Source organism: Salvia hispanica, chromosome 3 (assembly GCF_023119035.1).
Source record: "Salvia hispanica cultivar TCC Black 2014 chromosome 3, UniMelb_Shisp_WGS_1.0, whole genome shotgun sequence".
NCBI classification, from domain to species: domain Eukaryota; kingdom Viridiplantae; phylum Streptophyta; class Magnoliopsida; order Lamiales; family Lamiaceae; genus Salvia; species Salvia hispanica.
Genome location: NC_062967.1, coordinates 10,752,662 through 10,768,375, shown reverse-complemented (window position 1 = coordinate 10,768,375; position 15,714 = coordinate 10,752,662). Strand labels below are relative to the sequence as shown.

Below are 15,714 nucleotides of genomic sequence, written 5' to 3'. Positions count from 1 at the left end.
GTTTGTAATATTGTTGTGTAGCGTTTATAATATTGTTGCATAAGTGGTGTCACGGTGTCACTTTAAGAGGGGTTGTCATTTTAACACAAACCCTCCCCTATATATAATATATATCAGGTTGACCTACATATGTGTTGCATAACATTCATCATACCCAATTAATTTTATTCTTAGATAGCGTTATTATTATAATAGGAGTACCATATACTCCTATAATTAAGGACATATCAAAGAAATTATTATGTCAAGAGATCTTGATTAGAATATGAAAGAAGGGTTATATGAAAATGACAATCACAATTAAAATGATAATATACTAACGAGAACCTTTAGATTTAGAGTAAAATTACATTGGTTCAATTGAGCGTCCGAGTCTAGTATCCCTATGAAGTTGGCATATTTACTGCTTCCAGGTCTACCTATACAGTCTTTTAGTGATACACACCATCCACCGCCCGAACACGAGTAAATCAGATTTCCTTTAAAATATAGATATGCTATAAATATTTTTAGTGATACACACCATCCACCACCTGAACACGAGTAAATCAGATTTCCTTTAAAATATAGACATGCTATAAATATTTTTAAAACAAGTTTATGATTTAATTAGGTACACATTATAGATTTAAATACCTCCATGTAAACAATCCAGTTTGAAGATCCACTACCATACCCAACATAAGCATATGCCGGTGGGCTTCCGTCCAAACAAACTACAACACAAAAATAATGACTTAAATTAAGTTAGTCTATACTACTATTTCTACTGCTACGATATATAATATAATAAAATAAAATAGAATCTGCTCCAATTGCAACAACACAAAGTACCTCGTACAATAATGTCTAAACTCCTTACCGCTAGGACAAAGGCTGTGGATTAATGAGTTAATGACAACTTACTATATATAAAAATGTTCATATTTTTATGGAACGGAAGAAAATGAAAAATGAATATATTTTTATGTGAAGTAGGTATAATGAAATTTTTTGTTGAGAAGAGATGCTCACTCAGTACGTGGTGGGAGGAGAGGGGGGCAAGAATACCTTTTTCTCCAATATTATTTTGAGGGGGAATATAATAAAACTAAAGGCAAAAGTGCAAATCACACATTAAATACATACTTTAAGTTAGAAAAATTAAATTCGAGCTCGAAAACAACTTTGCATGCAATAATTGTGTAGCTGGAAGATTTTATTATTGAGAACGAGTCACAAAAATTCTTGTCTCACAATCTTGTCTGATGAATGATGATGACTCATTTTCTAAAGCAAGAATTCCTCTTTTCCATTGCCATCGATCTCAACATTTTTCTCTACCACTTGAGTATGGGCAGGATATGATAACATTTAAATTTATTTTAAATCTTTTAAGTTTTTTCTATTAATTTCATGAATATATACATTAACATGAGATTGACTATTTTAGACTAATTTAACTAGGAAATTAGGAGATGGATCTAACTCATAATCACTAGATCGATAGTATAAAAATATTGACTAATTTAAGAAAATCAAGAGGTGGATTTTGTGCAACTGTCTTTTCCTTAGTTGGGATAAAACGTGGGATGTGGGTTCCTCACATCGCATAAATCTTATACATACTATTCTCTATATATATAATCATCATTCATCAATTGATACGATGGTTAAATTCATTTAACTCATTGCTTTCATAAAATCTTAATTTTATTTGCAGTTATAGTCAATAAATTAATTATTCGCTTCTTTGGTGAATTAAAAAGTTTCTGTTGACAATTTCCAAGTCTAGAAGTTCAATGATATCATGCTGCTTGTTTCCAACTCATAAATAGTTGTTTCTCAAATTTAAATTGTTGAAAGTTGAAACATTACCTTATTTCGAAATATCTCAAATGCACCACAAATACTGCGAATTGAATGGAAACCCAAATTTGTTACCATTTCATTTTTCCTTATTCTAATTAAGAATTGAGAGAGAAAGTACAATTGGTGATCTGATATTGACATAATATATAGTAATTATCATCTTTTCCCCCAACAATTGAAATGTTGAGTGGTAGTCAAAAGTAGGCCATCTCAAATCAACTTGTGCCATCTAACCTACTGTTTGTTTCATTCTCTATTTATATTTAAGTTTTATATCTAGATTATTTTACATGTCCGCTAGTACCTGATCTATTTTATACAATCTCAATTATTGTTTTAAATTCAAAGACAATATGATGTCTCGCATAATATCATTTCAACTACAATCTTATTTCCCCAATTCGCTTTATACGTTAAAAGATTTTACAAAATAGGGTAGTTATACAGATTTAATTGAGACAAATTGAATTTTTTAAGTATAATTTAATCTTTCACCTTTCAAATTTAGTATAAAACTGTTCAAACTTTATAAATTAAATAAATATTACTATCTCATTAACAAATAAAGATGTAAAATTAGATCTAGCACGTATAAAACGTCCACTAATGGTTGACCAAAGTCCACGAAAGCAACTAAAGAGTTTGACTCGTTGGCGCACATCACGGACCTAACCATAAGTATTATGAATTAATAAAAAAAACATATTTTAATTATGAATAATAGACCTTTAACCATTGGGCTACTGAAACAAATAGTAGTATATTTTTATACTCAACGGTGAAGGGGCGATAAATATCTAACACCACACCCTACCTCCAAATTTCTTCTTTATTACATAAGTATATATTTGTATATAATATAGAATTGAAGGCAGCACCATTTTCAGTTGATAAAATCATGAATGCACAAGACAATAACTGGGCTGTTTATGATGCAATTACTACTCCATCCAAACCTCCACAGCTTACTGTTCCAATTCACAAGGTATATAATTCAGGATATCATCTTTGCAATCCTACTTAAGTCCTTTTTTTTAATGTGTGTAAGAGCATCTTACTTTTTTCTCAGACAACCTGTTCTATCATCATCATCAATATATACCTTCATTTGTACATGCCAACTCTTCTAACAACTTTTGTTTTTATTAAATAGTGTATCCAAGAACTAGAATCTTTGTTAGTAGAGAGCATTACATTGTCGCCATCTGTGTTTCTTTCATTTTTCAACGATTTCAAATTTGCAAGAAAAGGACTGATTGAGAAATCAGAGTGATAACTAACATGCGGTGCTTCATTTGAATAAGCAATCAAACTTGTCTTCCTTTTCACAGTTGGAAAAATCTTTGGAAATGGCTGAAAATACATCAAACAGCAAACACTGGAGAAAATCAAACCTGTTCTTGGAGATACCAAGCAGATCATTGGAAGTATCTCGTCAAGAATTCGTTCAAATAAGGATGCCATCACCCACACCAACTCCCACCCCCAAGAGAGTCAACTTCCTCCTAACACCTAGTCCTTGTGATTCAAGACCATATGGATCACCCCGACCTTCCTCTGCACGAGGCATGCCTTCCATCCGGAGCCTCCTGCCAAAGGGCTTCAAGCAACGAGCTTCCAACAATGTTCTAGTCTCTTCAATCACAGGTGGTTCACAAGATAAGCCATCCATGTCAAGATCATGGTCATTTTCAACGATGTTTACTCCTAGGGCGAAGAGGGCATGCTCGTTGCCAGTAACCCCGGTAGCAAATTCAAATCCTGATGATGTAAGAATTTCTTCTTTTTTTTGTCAATCTCAAAGAATAATAACTTTGCTGAATTAGAACAGCTTTGGTTGTAGGCAAAAGGAGTTAGGCGCATGTCGAGGTCACTTTCTGTCCCTGTGATGAGAAAAGAAAAGGTCACACGAAAAATGGATACATTCTTTCGTATTGTTCCATCCACACCTAGGCTAACCAAGGATGGCCAACCTCAACTACCAAGTGCAGATGATGGTAACAGTGGTGAAGATATACCTGAAGAGGAGGCTGTTTGTAGGATATGCTTGGTTGAATTATGTGAAGGTGGAGAGACCCTTAAAATGGAATGCGGCTGCAAAGGCGAGCTAGCTCTGGCTCATCAAGAATGTGCAGTGAAATGGTTTGCCCTCAAAGGGAACAAGACCTGTGAAGTTTGCAAGAATGAAGTTACAAACCTACCTGTCACACTTCTTCGTATCCAAACCTGTATAAATCACACTGCAGCCCACAATACCTATGTGGATTTGGAGATCAACGGGTACTGGTGTGCACATCTTCATCTCTTAACAATATTATATCTCTTCAGTATTTATTTAGTTTGTTTTATTACAGGGTTTGGCATGAAGTGCCAGTTCTTGTAATTGTGAGCATGCTGGCCTACTTCTGTTTTCTTGAGCAGCTTTTGGTAAGGCCTAATTTTCATTCTGTTTAACCATAGATTTTTGAGATGATTCTGTTCTCATAAATCTGTTTCCCCTTCAGGTTGGCAAAATGAGTAGCAGTGCAATCGCCATATCACTTCCATTTTCGTGTGTACTCGGCCTCCTTGCATCCATGACGTCTTCAACTATGGGTTTGTGATTCAAACCATATTTTAGAAATACTAGGCTGCAACATTTTATACAACTTCCACTTCATACAGTAGCCTCAAAGAAGGCTAACGCGGTGTGCCTTTTCCAGTGAAGAGGAGATTCGTTTGGGTATATGCATCGATGCAGTTCTCCCTTGTGGTTCTCTTCGCTCATATTTTCTACAACTTGGTAAAAATACTTGTCTTGTATTAAGAAACTTTGTTTTTTAACCTGTACAAAACAGAGTTCATAAACACAAATTTTAGTTGAAAAACACTAGTTTGATTAGTCCAATGGTTTGCAGGTTCATGTGCAAGCAGTTATGGCAATTCTACTGTCCACGTTTGCTGGATTTGGTGTGGCGATGAGTGGCAGTTCGATCATCATTGAGGTGATGAGATGGAAAAGGAGACGAGACGTTGCTAGACATCCGAATAATGTAGGTGATGAGATGATGATGCATCCAAGTCAGCGCCCTCGCCAGCTTGGAGGCGAGTCCGAGAATCCAGAAACCTTTAGTAGGATATGAGGTTTTGATTCAAGTTAGAGAGGATTTTTTATGTGCTATGTGTTTGGAGAATGTGGAAATGAATAATTTTTTATGAATAGTGTAGATAGAGAGTTTGAACATGGCTGTTTCTTGCTGTTCAACAGTCTTAATTATTTTCTACAAATAGGTGTTTTGCACAATTGATTATTTGTCTGAATAGTACTTTATTCATTGCATTTTTGTGCTAAAGCGTGTCAAGTGTGATTGTGTGACATACATGATAATTGTTAAATATGAAAACTTTGTATAGAAAAGTGTAGAATGAATCTCATAATTTCATAACCTATTACGGGGAAAAGGATGTGAAAACCACAACACCTCATGTTGTGCCAAAAACGCAGAGTTTTGTTCATTAAACGCAGCAACATGTGATATTCTGTTCATTTAACCCCACCGTCCACACATCTTTATTCAGTTATATATACTTTAAAGATGCTTTAAATCCTTTTATTCTTTATTAGGATTTCTAATTTTTTCTTTGCCAATCTTTTTAGTTATGAGTTAATTACTTTAACAATATAAATTTATGAATTTTATTATTAAAAATATAACATATATTCTATAGAAAATATTAAAAGAAGAAAAGTGTGTGATGTTTAATAAAAATTTACTTCTTTTCTTTAATATGATTATTTTTTATGTAGTAAAAACACTTTATATTCAACTATAAAAAATGAGTTATAATTAAAATGACTAGCCAAACCACCGAACTCGATCCATGGAATTTAAGGTGTTTTTACTAAATAAACAACAAAAAAATCAATAAAAAAGAATAAAAATATTAACGAAACAACACACTTTTTTTGTTTTAGTAGTAGTAATATTTTTCATGGAACAAATTTTATATTTTTAATAATAAAATCTATAAATATAATTAATAAAATAAATAACTAAAAGGATTAATTAGCAAAAACATTTTAATATACGGAGGAAAAGATAACAAATGAAATCCTATGAATTATACAGCACACAGCATGTGGTGCTGTGACTTTCACCGCTGCAGTGCAGATCCTTCCCCATAAATCTTACGAACCATTCCACCAATATTTTAAAATTTGAAGGACTGAAATGCAAAATTCATTGACCTAATTTTCAATTTTCTTGTTAGTTATTTGGGGTTCTGCAACTCAGTCAAGCAGCCACAAGCCGGCAATCTGATGAGATTAACTGCTCCGACCAAATTTGCTCAGCCTCAATCTCCGACGCTGCTCTTCGCCTCTCTCTTTCAACGCTCCACACGTAATCTCTCTCTCTCTCCGCTTCAACTTAAACGACTATATCTACCAAATCAAAGTTATGTTTTAATTTGCCTTGCACATGTTTGATTAAATGCCTAAGTAATTTGTTTTGGCAAAAGGGGTGCCTAATTGGCTAAGTAGGAGGCCTATTAGGATGGCTTGGGGTTCGGAGAAATGTGATGAGAAGACTGTGGAGCATTCGGCAACGGGATTAGTGCGGCCGGCAACTGCAGATTATGCAGGAGAGGCGATTCAAGCGGTCAAAGCCGGAAAAGTAATCGCTGTGCCAACTGACACCCTCTATGGCTTTGCTTGTGATGCTTGGTATTATCCCTATTATCATATTCTTTTCATTTATCAAATTCCTTTTCAGCCATTAATTTCTCTATTGTGCTCTCTTTGAAGACTTTCTGGTGTTAACACTGCTTCTTGAATTTCTAAGCTTTCAGGTTGTTTTCAAGTTTTAATCTTTATTTAGTTATTGCTGTTTTTTGTGGAAAAGTATACTCAATTTATTCGTTTATGTAATTTTAGGCTTAAGAATGATGAGAATTTCTGGTCTGAAATGTGATAAAAAGGGTTAGAAGATTGATGTGTTTGTACTTTGTGACTGTTTGCATAAGTTTTATCTTAGATCGGTGGCTTGATGCTTATCTTTGATTGCTGGATGCTGCAGCTCAATGGAAGCTGTGCACAGGATATATGAGATCAAAGGCCGAAAGCATACTAGTCCCCTAGCTATCTGTGTTGGGGATGTTCAAGATATACAACGTTACGCCACTACTCACCATTTGCCTCTCGGATTGCTTGATTCACTGCTTCCTGGACCTGTAACACTGGTATTAAGACGAGGTAGTTGAGAGAAAAAGTTTCCGTTAATTATTAGTTTGTTGAACTGTCTTGGTTGTTCTTGTTGATGTTTGAATTCTCATCTCAACTTTTGAATTTCATACTACTTTTCCACCTTATTACTTGTAGTTGATGCGTTTCTGTGTCTTTGCTAATATATGTGTTAGGGGATTCAAGCATCCTTGAAAAGTCTTTAAACCCAGGGCTGGACAGCATAGGTGTGAGAGTGCCCGACTGTGATTTCATTCGGCTAATTGCTCGTGGTTCACAGAGCGCCCTGGCCCTCACTAGTGCTAACCTTAGTGGGCAGCCTAGCAGCGTAGATGTGAAGGATTTTGAGAACCTTTGGCAGCATTGTGCGTGCATTTACAACGGTGGGCTGCTTCCTTCGGGACGTGCAGGATCAACAGTCGTCGATCTTACTAAGCCGGGAGAATTCAAGATTCTCAGACCGGGAAGGTAAGCATCCTAATATTACATGACACTCTTTGCATGACAATTTGGATATGAGTTAGGATCCTAATATAATACTTAGCATGTTGGATAGATATATATTTGTAATGATGGACAATTTTTATAGTATCTTGTTTCATATATTTGATGTTGGCAGTGCGGAGGAGGAGACAATTGCAATCCTTGAGAGATATGCTCTGGTAGAAGAAAATAGTGTCTCGTGACCGCATTCACAATTTCCACTTTGGATGTTTCTCAGTTTGATTATACTTGTATTACTCTTCTCTTCATGTATTCTACTATTGAAATTTAGTACAGAATCAATTCGATTTCAATTCATGCATAATATATTTAGTATCGGATTTGTCGTTGAATTTCAACCTGACACTATTATCTTGCATTTAGCTGCCTATGTTAAATATCTTCAAAATTAAAAGAAAGTTCGAAATCATTAAGAGTGTAATTTGAAACACGTAAGTAAACACTGATCGTATGAGGAGTTGGTTTATTTTTCTTTAACTTTTAGGGGTATAATCCTTGAAAGAATTTTAAACGAATAAGGAAACAAATGAACAAAAATTTGATAAACTTTTAGTTGAAAACTACAAAAAAATCATCTTTTACTTGAAATAAATGTAATTAAACTTATGGATTTTGAAATATTCACTAGTCCACCCATCTTAGACACATGGAACACGAAGTATGGAAATTTATCTGGTAACGAAACAATGAAACAGTATAGGGTTGTATTATCAGCTAAGTAATATCGTCTTTAATAAAAGTGAGAGAAAGAGGAGATCTTAATATAGTGTAAATGTAAGAAACACTTAATGGGAAAACGATCAAATTCTGCAGCGGAACTAGTTTTAGTAATTCAATTGATTGGTAATTAAAGTTTCATTTGCATTTGCATCTACCAGTAAAATTTAAAGGGACCACGACCTCTTCTTTAGGTAAAAGAGTAAAATTTTGCTCTATTATTTTTCATACACAACTCCCTCAATTATTTTTCATATTTCCTTTTTCTGCATGCATTCCTCTCTCTGTGCTTTGCTCACTTGCCTTCCATTCTCACACACAATTCACTCTATTAATTCTTCTTCAATTTCAAACTTCACTTTTACCTACTAGTATAATTTATCTTGTTCACGGAGCATTTTCAGAAATTGAGCTGGGATTCTTCTTTTCCTCACCTACCAGCCGCGGTAAAGCTTTTTCCTTCTTTGCTCTCTTCTCTTTTCTTTTTGCTCGTGGATTCTTCTTTGTTTCTAGTTTTCAAATGAAGAGGACCAAATCTGTAGCAAGAAAACAGGAATTGAGCTTCTTCAAGGTCATTTCAGATGATAAAAGAATGGTACAACTCCATTTCTTTTCTATTCTTTAGGTTACATATGTTTGATGTATAATTTACTTTCTTTAGGATTAGATCGATGTTTAATTTTGTAACTACAAGTTTTTAGATTATCTATGGGCTTGTTCGTATTGGTCTTTGATACCTAATCAATTAGCATTTTCACCAAAATTTGTTTAATTGCTTGCTTTATAGGTTTTAAAACCAGAATAGACTGAGCTTGTTTTTTGTGGTAAAATTAAGTAGAAAAAGTAGTACTATATGAATTTTTTTCCTGGCTCTTATTATGAATGGACAAAACGGTTGGTTAAACAATTTGGTATCTGTTTAGTTCAAAGATCCTTGTTTCGATGCAGGGATTACCCCGTGGGAATATTCGACGGGTGCAAGGACTTTTAGGTCGTAAAGTTACCCTCAGAGACGTCGACAGAAATTTGTGGACAGTAGAGGTGTCAAGAGATGGGGATGGATTCTATTTTGACAAGGGGTGGCCTCAATTTCATCAAGAAAATCATGTGGAGCCTGGTGATTATGTTTCATTCGACTACAAGCACAGCGGTTTGTTCGACTTCATATTGCTTGGAGGCGATGGTTGTGTAAAGAAAGGTGCCGGCTGTCCAAGAAGTAGTGTGAAAGTGGAGGTAGAGGAGGTGTATGAGCTCACTGATGACGAAGACGATGATGATGATGATGAAGATGAAGATGATGATGTAGATGATGATGATGATGAAGATGAAGATGATGATGATGATGAAGATGAAGATTATGTGTTAGAGCAGTGGAAGAAGTTGAAGGAAGAAGAGATTGAAGATGAGAGCGATGAGGATGATGAAATTGAGGTGCTGATGAAGGGATCCAAGTCAAGATCGTCACCATCTTCATCTTCTTGTGAGTCTTTTCTTCCCGAAATTTCCTACATTTCTATGTGTATAGATCATTATTTAGAGTGTGTTTATGCAGTGAGACAGAAGAAGCACGATAAAGAAGATTACTACGGGCGCCACATCTTCAGATCAGGACTGGCCGTCCAACCCCAAAATCCTTACTTTGTGTCGACGTCAAGGAAACTGCGCAGGAATGTGCTGGTAAATATACACTCTTTCCCATCTTAATAACTCTGTATGGTAGTACTATGATATAGTATGATTGATAAGTGGTGATGTTGTAGCACATCCCGAACGAGGTGAGAGAAAGGTGGAAGCTCAAGTTTAAGTCGAAAATGTTGGTGGTGGATGCGAGTGGGAGGAAATGGGGTAGCAAGATCAAGAAGTGGAGCGACGGGCGCGTCTGGTGCACCGGTGGATGGAAAAGGATGTGCGCGGCTAACAACATAAGCACCCACGACACCTGCATCTGTGAGTTTGTGCAACGAGGCAGCGACGGCATGTATATGCTCGTCCATGCTGTTGGCGCTCCTAAGTAGCCGCATCGCATCTTACTTACTTATCTCTAATTTTAGGACTCGTTATGTATTGTCTCAGAATTGTGAACCTGATCAAATGTTATGATCCCCACGTTGAGACCACTTGTTTGAATCATGATTTACTAGTAGTATGATTTTCAAATTTTCAACCTTTTGTGATCTATATGGAGTAGTTAATTAGATGTCAGTATTAGTAAATGGAATCATTTTTTGGATAAATTTAAACCGTTGTTTGATAATTTTAGCCCATGCTATAATATAGTAACAAAAAACGGTAACAAAGGCTCTGAAATAAATGAAACAAATTGCAAGAATTGTACTATGAGATTAACACATTACTACAAAAACTTAGCAACAAATAAATCCTTGTAAATAAGCAGTAATGAAGTAACAAATTTATTGAGTAACAAAAAGAAGCAGTTGAATTGGTATATATATGAATGACTCTTGACTGTGATCAAAATACAAATCTGAAATTGTGAATCTACAGAATCTCTCTCCTGGCGGCGTACCCGTACTGCGACCGCTGGATATTATGCTGCCGCTTCTTATACACCACCACTCCGGCGCCGACTACGAAAGCTCCGGTGATCACTCCGACTGCCAGGCCGGCTTTCTGTCCTCCGCTCATTCCGCCCGTTGAGTCTTCCTTGCTGTCCAAATCAGCCGCATAGGGCTTGCTGTCTGCAATCGGTGCGGGAGAAGGCGATGGTGAGCCGAGATCTGGCGGCGGCGGCGCGGGAGGCGAGGAGAGGGAGGCAGGAGGCGGCGAGATTTCGTCGGAGGATGGATGCGGAGGTAGAGAAGGCGAATGCGAGGGGGATTGATCGGAGAGGACGGGGTAAGCGGAGAGGAGAAGTGAGAAGACGAGAATTGGGGAAATGGAGGCCATGATTGAGATCTGGAAACTTGAAATTTGAAATTGAGTGGAGTAGTAATTGACTAGACTGAGATGAGAGATTCGAGATCCGTGAAAATGGAAGATCTGACAAATGTTAAAGCTGGAATGTTTATGATTTTATAAAAAGCCATAATTTGGTTTATGCTTATTAATTTGATACTACTACTAATTATTTCTAATAAATAGGAATAAAGAAAAATATGATGGAATAGTAGAATGTCCGAATGACACGTGGCGAATGGACAGCACATGCTTGATTGGCTGCCATTTTCTCCCCATTCACGTTTTTGCAACTTCACTCTCCAACTAATGAATTCGAAATTTGAACCCATAATTTAATAAGAATCGTAGCAGTCCAACTTAATAATGAGTTACTACTACCTCCATACGTCTATACCAATCTCTCTCTTTCAGTAGAAGCGAGGAATTACTGTGGTAAGATTCTCAATTCTTCCATTTTTCAACTCAATTACACTAGAACAAAAATTAACAATTTTATCTCGAATTTGATCACTATACTACAGTTTCTTCATAAATTAATTAGACGACCATCCCAAACTAACTTGATAATAAGAGATAAAGAAGGTGAGATACAAAAAAAAAAAACCCAAAAAAATTGGGGTTGGGCCATGACAGTTTAAACCCGAAGCCCATTATAAGGTCAACTTCCTCTCCTTAATCAAAATCCAAAACAAGTATTCTTCGCCTCTTCCTCTCATAATCTCAATTTCTTGTAACGATGATCAGCGTTCTAGCTCAGGTTTTTCTTTTATTTTTATTCATCAAAATTATCCAACCACTATCGCCAATTTTTGTGCATTGCTGCTGCATTTTGATTTGTGTTTGTATATATGCGCAGGAGCGTCTATTGGGCGCGGCGCTAGGGAGCCTCTTAACCGGGGGCGTGGTTTTTCAGCAGCGTAGAACCATCTATAAATCCATTAATCAATATGAACCTCAGGTAAATTTTATTTCTGCAATTAATTTCCATTTCCTTGCTTTGTTTCAACTATGAGTTGCTGGAATTATACATTTGGTTAATTGTGCGCCAATTTCGGTTGAGCATAAGATTATTTCGGTAGATGGAAGGTAGCTTTATTCATTGATTGCTTGATCGGTGCCCTAATAAATTGAAGCTACAAACTTACATATGACTGTTGAATTTTCTTCAAGCTCTTCTTTAAAAAAATTGTAAATGGGCGATTGCAACCATAATTCCGCTAATCCTAGCCTTATAAGTTGTACCCGCACTCATATGTAGGAGGTGGGTACTGGGAAGAGCAAGAGCAAGATCAGAGATAGTTCATACCTATTGGAGGAAAACCTGAGTTTTGTGGTAGTGTTGTTAGTACTAGAAATTGTTCTTTCGGTAATCATGCACACAGTCCTTGTAAAGCAGCTACATCTTTTCTTTAAAAACTAAAGATGGAATATCAAGGTTGTGAGAAACTCCATCATCTAGAAATTAAGACTAACAAAGCCTGATTCCAGCTACGCGAAAGAAGTAGTTCTAACGTGATCAACCTATAATACTGCCTGAGTGCTCCATGAAGAGGTCAGAACTACCAATGTTTACAATTGTATGAGTTCCACAATGCTGCATTGAATTTCGTTAATAGTCTCCGCAAAATAAGCATAACTGTCTATAGTTATCCACACGGAGAGACAGCCTTTTCATTTAGATATTCTTTTAAGATATCAATTTTACATTTTTCTACTGCTATCAATCTTTTCTACAAACAATAGATGCTTGCCTTTGATTGGTAACATTCAGGATTCAAGATTTTAATTTGTTATTAAGTATCAAGTAAATCATATTCAATACAAGTCGCCATCCGACTGACGATTAGTTATGACTTAGATCAGTGCAGGGGTTTTAACTGTTTTATGGCATTTATATGCATATTGTGTGGGTGGTTAAAGTGGATATGATGTTAAAAGGAGGTCCATAGGTTTATATAGACAAGGCTGACTGCATGTGACATCCTCTTGCATCACTTCAAATAAGAAAGGGGAAGAGAAGGGGAGAGTATTACACAAAAGAAATTTCAGACTTACCAATTTTGTAAAAAGGAATATAGATGGATTTAGAAGGAGAGGTTCCATACTAGATAAGTTGTTGATGTATCCTATACAATATTTATTTTGTTCATTAACAGGTTTGTTGCATGTAAAACTAGGTCCCTAAGTTCTCAATCAGTGAGACTTTAGTTGATTAGGAAATATGGCATGCTAGTCTGACATCTTTGAAAAACAAACCAATGGTTATTCCATTTCTTTTTGAGGGAAACTAATGGTTGCTCCTGAAGGTGAGTATTTGCTACTGAAACTACCCTTTAAGAGTGCAGGAAAAGCAACTATAATAAGTTGACAGTGCAACATGTGTGCAAAACTTCTTGTTAAAATGCAAGCACATTGCAATTTAATGGTTTAACTTCTATTTTTCTCCTGTTCTTCTCGCCAAGTAATTTATTGGTTTCACTTCTATTTTTCTCCTGTTCTTCTCTCCAAGAAAACTTTCTTATGTTATTTGAATTTGAGTGGTGAATTGATATTCTGATCCTTTTTGTAAACTTGATTCTTGAATGTGATGGCTTTCATCCGTGGACGTAAAGCCCTTGTTCCATTAAATGATATTTTTGATGATTTTGGTGGAGAATGTTCCTGAAATTGTTACTTTGATATTTATATATCTTCCGAGCATGACTTTGGCTTCTAACTTCAAAGATGGATCCGACAGTTATCTATCTTGCACACATGGCTTCTGTAATATTAATTGTGGGGCTTTTCACTCTAATATCAGATTCAAAATGACTTCCTTGATTATCTTGGCGATAACTGTAGATCTAGAATTTTCGTTTGTAGTTGGGAGAATCACTTAAATTGATGACTTTACTTCTGAACCTTGGCTTCATCTCTAACTTGTCACTTTAAAATTTGAAATGGCTTAAGGAACCTTTTTTTATGGTTGTTGGCTGCGGATTCTTTAGATTTATAATGATTCGACATTTAAGATACAATCTATGACTGATCATATTTGCAAGGCACGATCTCTGCACTTCCACTTTATTTGGTTAGTGTGAACTGTCACAAAATTGTTGGTAATCATTTTCATACCTGCAGAATTAATCTTTAATTACAGAATTTGGGCACAAGTTCCCAATTGGTTGATAACACATTTATTAAACTATCAGTTAACTATGCGATTTAGAAGTTAAATTTGTTTAACTTTCGAAAGTGTGAATAGAAATGTGAAGTAGATATTTTACACATGTTGACATTTGCCTATTTCTTTTTAGTAATTTTCTTTTTGGACATGCTACCCCTTTGTTTATGTACACCAAGCCGTTTGATTTTGGACTTGTCTGAATTGCAATTTTCTGTGTGCATGTGTTCATAGATATGTAAAGATTCCAATGGGCTCGGGTAAGTGCTAGTTGGGAATCATAGACATAGCTATTCGACATCCAGTGGTTGTTAGAATGGGTTTATCGCTTTGTTACTTTAACTTGTGTTTCATCTGCATTTCAGCCAACAGAGCCTATTTTTGGGCAGAAGTCTCGGCAAGAGTTTGCACACATGTGGAATAAATCTGTGGATAACACATTTGGAGGGATGATTGAGTATCTAAGCTCACGTGGATGGTAGGAATTCTCCCATGCTATTTCTAGGCAACTTTCTTCGATGGCTATCTAGATAGCAACTGCCATAGCTAGTTTCTCCTTTCTGAATCTTCCTGGAAATTTCTTTACTGCATCGATGAGGAGTATGAATGTATCGTCTAGCATATCTACACTTTTTCCAAACACAGGAGAGTACATGTTTGTTAAAATGTTCGATTGTCATTGGCCCCATTGTCTTTCCCCAGTACATGTTCTTCATTATTTGCAGCCTTCATAACGATAAACAATTCCAAGTAAATTTGACAGTTTATTTTTCTAAAATTTTTCTGTATTTGCTGATTCTATAATTTAGTTTTCAAAACTGAAGGTTGGAGGTTTTAAAATTTATATTTCAAAAACAAACTACTGAAAGAGTTTTGAGGAACTATTAACATGCAACACACAAAATGAAAGAGCTCCTTAACTATTGGAAACAATAGGATCGTGCGGCTGCTGCACGTGGGATGTATACAATAGCTCGAATTTAATTGAATTTGTCGGTACTCATTGACAGACATTGGGGTTGGTCAACCTCGCGGGATCTCACCTCCATCTGTCTCCAGTCTCCACAGTCCACATGCTAGAGAGACTAAAGGTAGATCATTATAAAATCAATTTTCTTTGTTCCTTCTTTATCGGCCATTTGGCCCTATGATATGATGTGGTCTTAAGTTGTTGAGTTGGGTTCTATGTAATGTCAGTTAGTTCCCTTTTTAGGCACTAAATCATTAGTGCTCTCTATATGGTGTTTTCCTATCTAAATCATAAATAATTCCTTCATCTTCAAATGCAATGCTTTATTTTCTCGACTTAATTTTCTAGTTATGCCCATCTTACTCGTGA

At 35.8% G+C, this 15,714-nt stretch overlaps 5 protein-coding genes across 6 annotated transcripts; 4 read left to right on the top strand and 1 right to left on the bottom strand.

Moving 5' to 3' along the window:
* The first annotated feature begins 2,704 nt into the window (after positions 1-2,704).
* On the top strand, positions 2,705-5,174 carry LOC125216288. The gene is made up of 7 exons (XM_048117961.1): positions 2,705-2,836; positions 3,183-3,620; positions 3,695-4,131; positions 4,206-4,278; positions 4,356-4,446; positions 4,554-4,633; positions 4,749-5,174. Exons 1-7 carry the CDS (start codon positions 2,750-2,752, stop codon positions 4,971-4,973), a joined length of 1,431 nt encoding a protein of 476 aa, XP_047973918.1. The 5' UTR covers positions 2,705-2,749; the 3' UTR covers positions 4,974-5,174.
* Positions 5,175-6,066: 892 nt separating this feature from the next.
* LOC125213740 (yrdC domain-containing protein, mitochondrial) lies at positions 6,067-7,908 on the top strand. Its single transcript, XM_048114449.1, has 5 exons — positions 6,067-6,233; positions 6,352-6,556; positions 6,909-7,084; positions 7,249-7,540; positions 7,692-7,908. The coding sequence occupies exons 1-5, from the start codon at positions 6,152-6,154 to the stop codon at positions 7,756-7,758; spliced, it is 822 nt and encodes a 273-aa protein (XP_047970406.1). The 5' UTR covers positions 6,067-6,151; the 3' UTR covers positions 7,759-7,908.
* A 640-nt stretch (positions 7,909-8,548) lies between these two features.
* Positions 8,549-10,459, top strand: LOC125213739 (B3 domain-containing protein REM20-like). The gene is made up of 4 exons (XM_048114448.1): positions 8,549-8,888; positions 9,242-9,773; positions 9,846-9,970; positions 10,054-10,459. Exons 1-4 carry the CDS (start codon positions 8,814-8,816, stop codon positions 10,306-10,308), a joined length of 987 nt encoding a protein of 328 aa, XP_047970405.1. The 5' UTR covers positions 8,549-8,813; the 3' UTR covers positions 10,309-10,459.
* Positions 10,460-10,792: 333 nt separating this feature from the next.
* On the bottom strand, positions 10,793-11,200 carry LOC125209255 (lysine-rich arabinogalactan protein 19-like). The gene has a single exon (XM_048108860.1). It carries the CDS (start codon positions 11,198-11,200, stop codon positions 10,793-10,795), a length of 408 nt encoding a protein of 135 aa, XP_047964817.1.
* A 651-nt stretch (positions 11,201-11,851) lies between these two features.
* On the top strand, positions 11,852-15,680 carry LOC125213741. Of its 2 annotated transcripts, XM_048114451.1 has the most exons (4): positions 11,852-11,969; positions 12,069-12,170; positions 14,741-14,853; positions 15,386-15,680. In XM_048114451.1, coding segments are annotated over exons 1-4 (237 nt in total). In that variant the 5' UTR covers positions 11,852-11,948; the 3' UTR covers positions 15,387-15,680. The 2 variants fall into 2 exon arrangements, with proteins under 2 accessions (XP_047970408.1, XP_047970407.1); XM_048114450.1 differs by lacking the exon at positions 15,386-15,680 and having other exon boundaries at positions 14,741-15,076.
* Positions 15,681-15,714: the final 34 nt, after the last annotated feature.

What these genes read in the sequence shown, in the direction of transcription:
- LOC125209255 (XM_048108860.1), bottom strand. Translation starts at nt 11,200, where the DNA reads ATGGCCTCCATTTCCCCAATTCTCGTCTTCTCACTTCTCCTCTCCGCT.
- LOC125213740 (XM_048114449.1), top strand. Translation starts at nt 6,152, where the DNA reads ATGAGATTAACTGCTCCGACCAAATTTGCTCAGCCTCAATCTCCGACG. An exon ending in TCTCTTTCAACGCTCCACAC is followed by an intron (nt 6,234 to 6,351) that starts GTAATCTCTCTC and finishes TTTTGGCAAAAG; the next exon opens with GGGTGCCTAATTGGCTAAGT. An exon ending in AACACTGGTATTAAGACGAG is followed by an intron (nt 7,085 to 7,248) that starts GTAGTTGAGAGA and finishes TATATGTGTTAG; the next exon opens with GGGATTCAAGCATCCTTGAA.
- LOC125216288 (XM_048117961.1), top strand. Translation starts at nt 2,750, where the DNA reads ATGAATGCACAAGACAATAACTGGGCTGTTTATGATGCAATTACTACT. An exon ending in CAAATTCAAATCCTGATGAT is followed by an intron (nt 3,621 to 3,694) that starts GTAAGAATTTCT and finishes CTTTGGTTGTAG; the next exon opens with GCAAAAGGAGTTAGGCGCAT. An exon ending in GTTTTCTTGAGCAGCTTTTG is followed by an intron (nt 4,279 to 4,355) that starts GTAAGGCCTAAT and finishes TTTCCCCTTCAG; the next exon opens with GTTGGCAAAATGAGTAGCAG.
- LOC125213739 (XM_048114448.1), top strand. Translation starts at nt 8,814, where the DNA reads ATGAAGAGGACCAAATCTGTAGCAAGAAAACAGGAATTGAGCTTCTTC. An exon ending in GTCACCATCTTCATCTTCTT is followed by an intron (nt 9,774 to 9,845) that starts GTGAGTCTTTTC and finishes GTGTTTATGCAG; the next exon opens with TGAGACAGAAGAAGCACGAT. An exon ending in AACTGCGCAGGAATGTGCTG is followed by an intron (nt 9,971 to 10,053) that starts GTAAATATACAC and finishes GTGATGTTGTAG; the next exon opens with CACATCCCGAACGAGGTGAG.
- LOC125213741 (XM_048114450.1), top strand. Translation starts at nt 11,949, where the DNA reads ATGATCAGCGTTCTAGCTCAG. An exon ending in TGATCAGCGTTCTAGCTCAG is followed by an intron (nt 11,970 to 12,068) that starts GTTTTTCTTTTA and finishes ATATATGCGCAG; the next exon opens with GAGCGTCTATTGGGCGCGGC. An exon ending in TTAATCAATATGAACCTCAG is followed by an intron (nt 12,171 to 14,740) that starts GTAAATTTTATT and finishes TCTGCATTTCAG; the next exon opens with CCAACAGAGCCTATTTTTGG.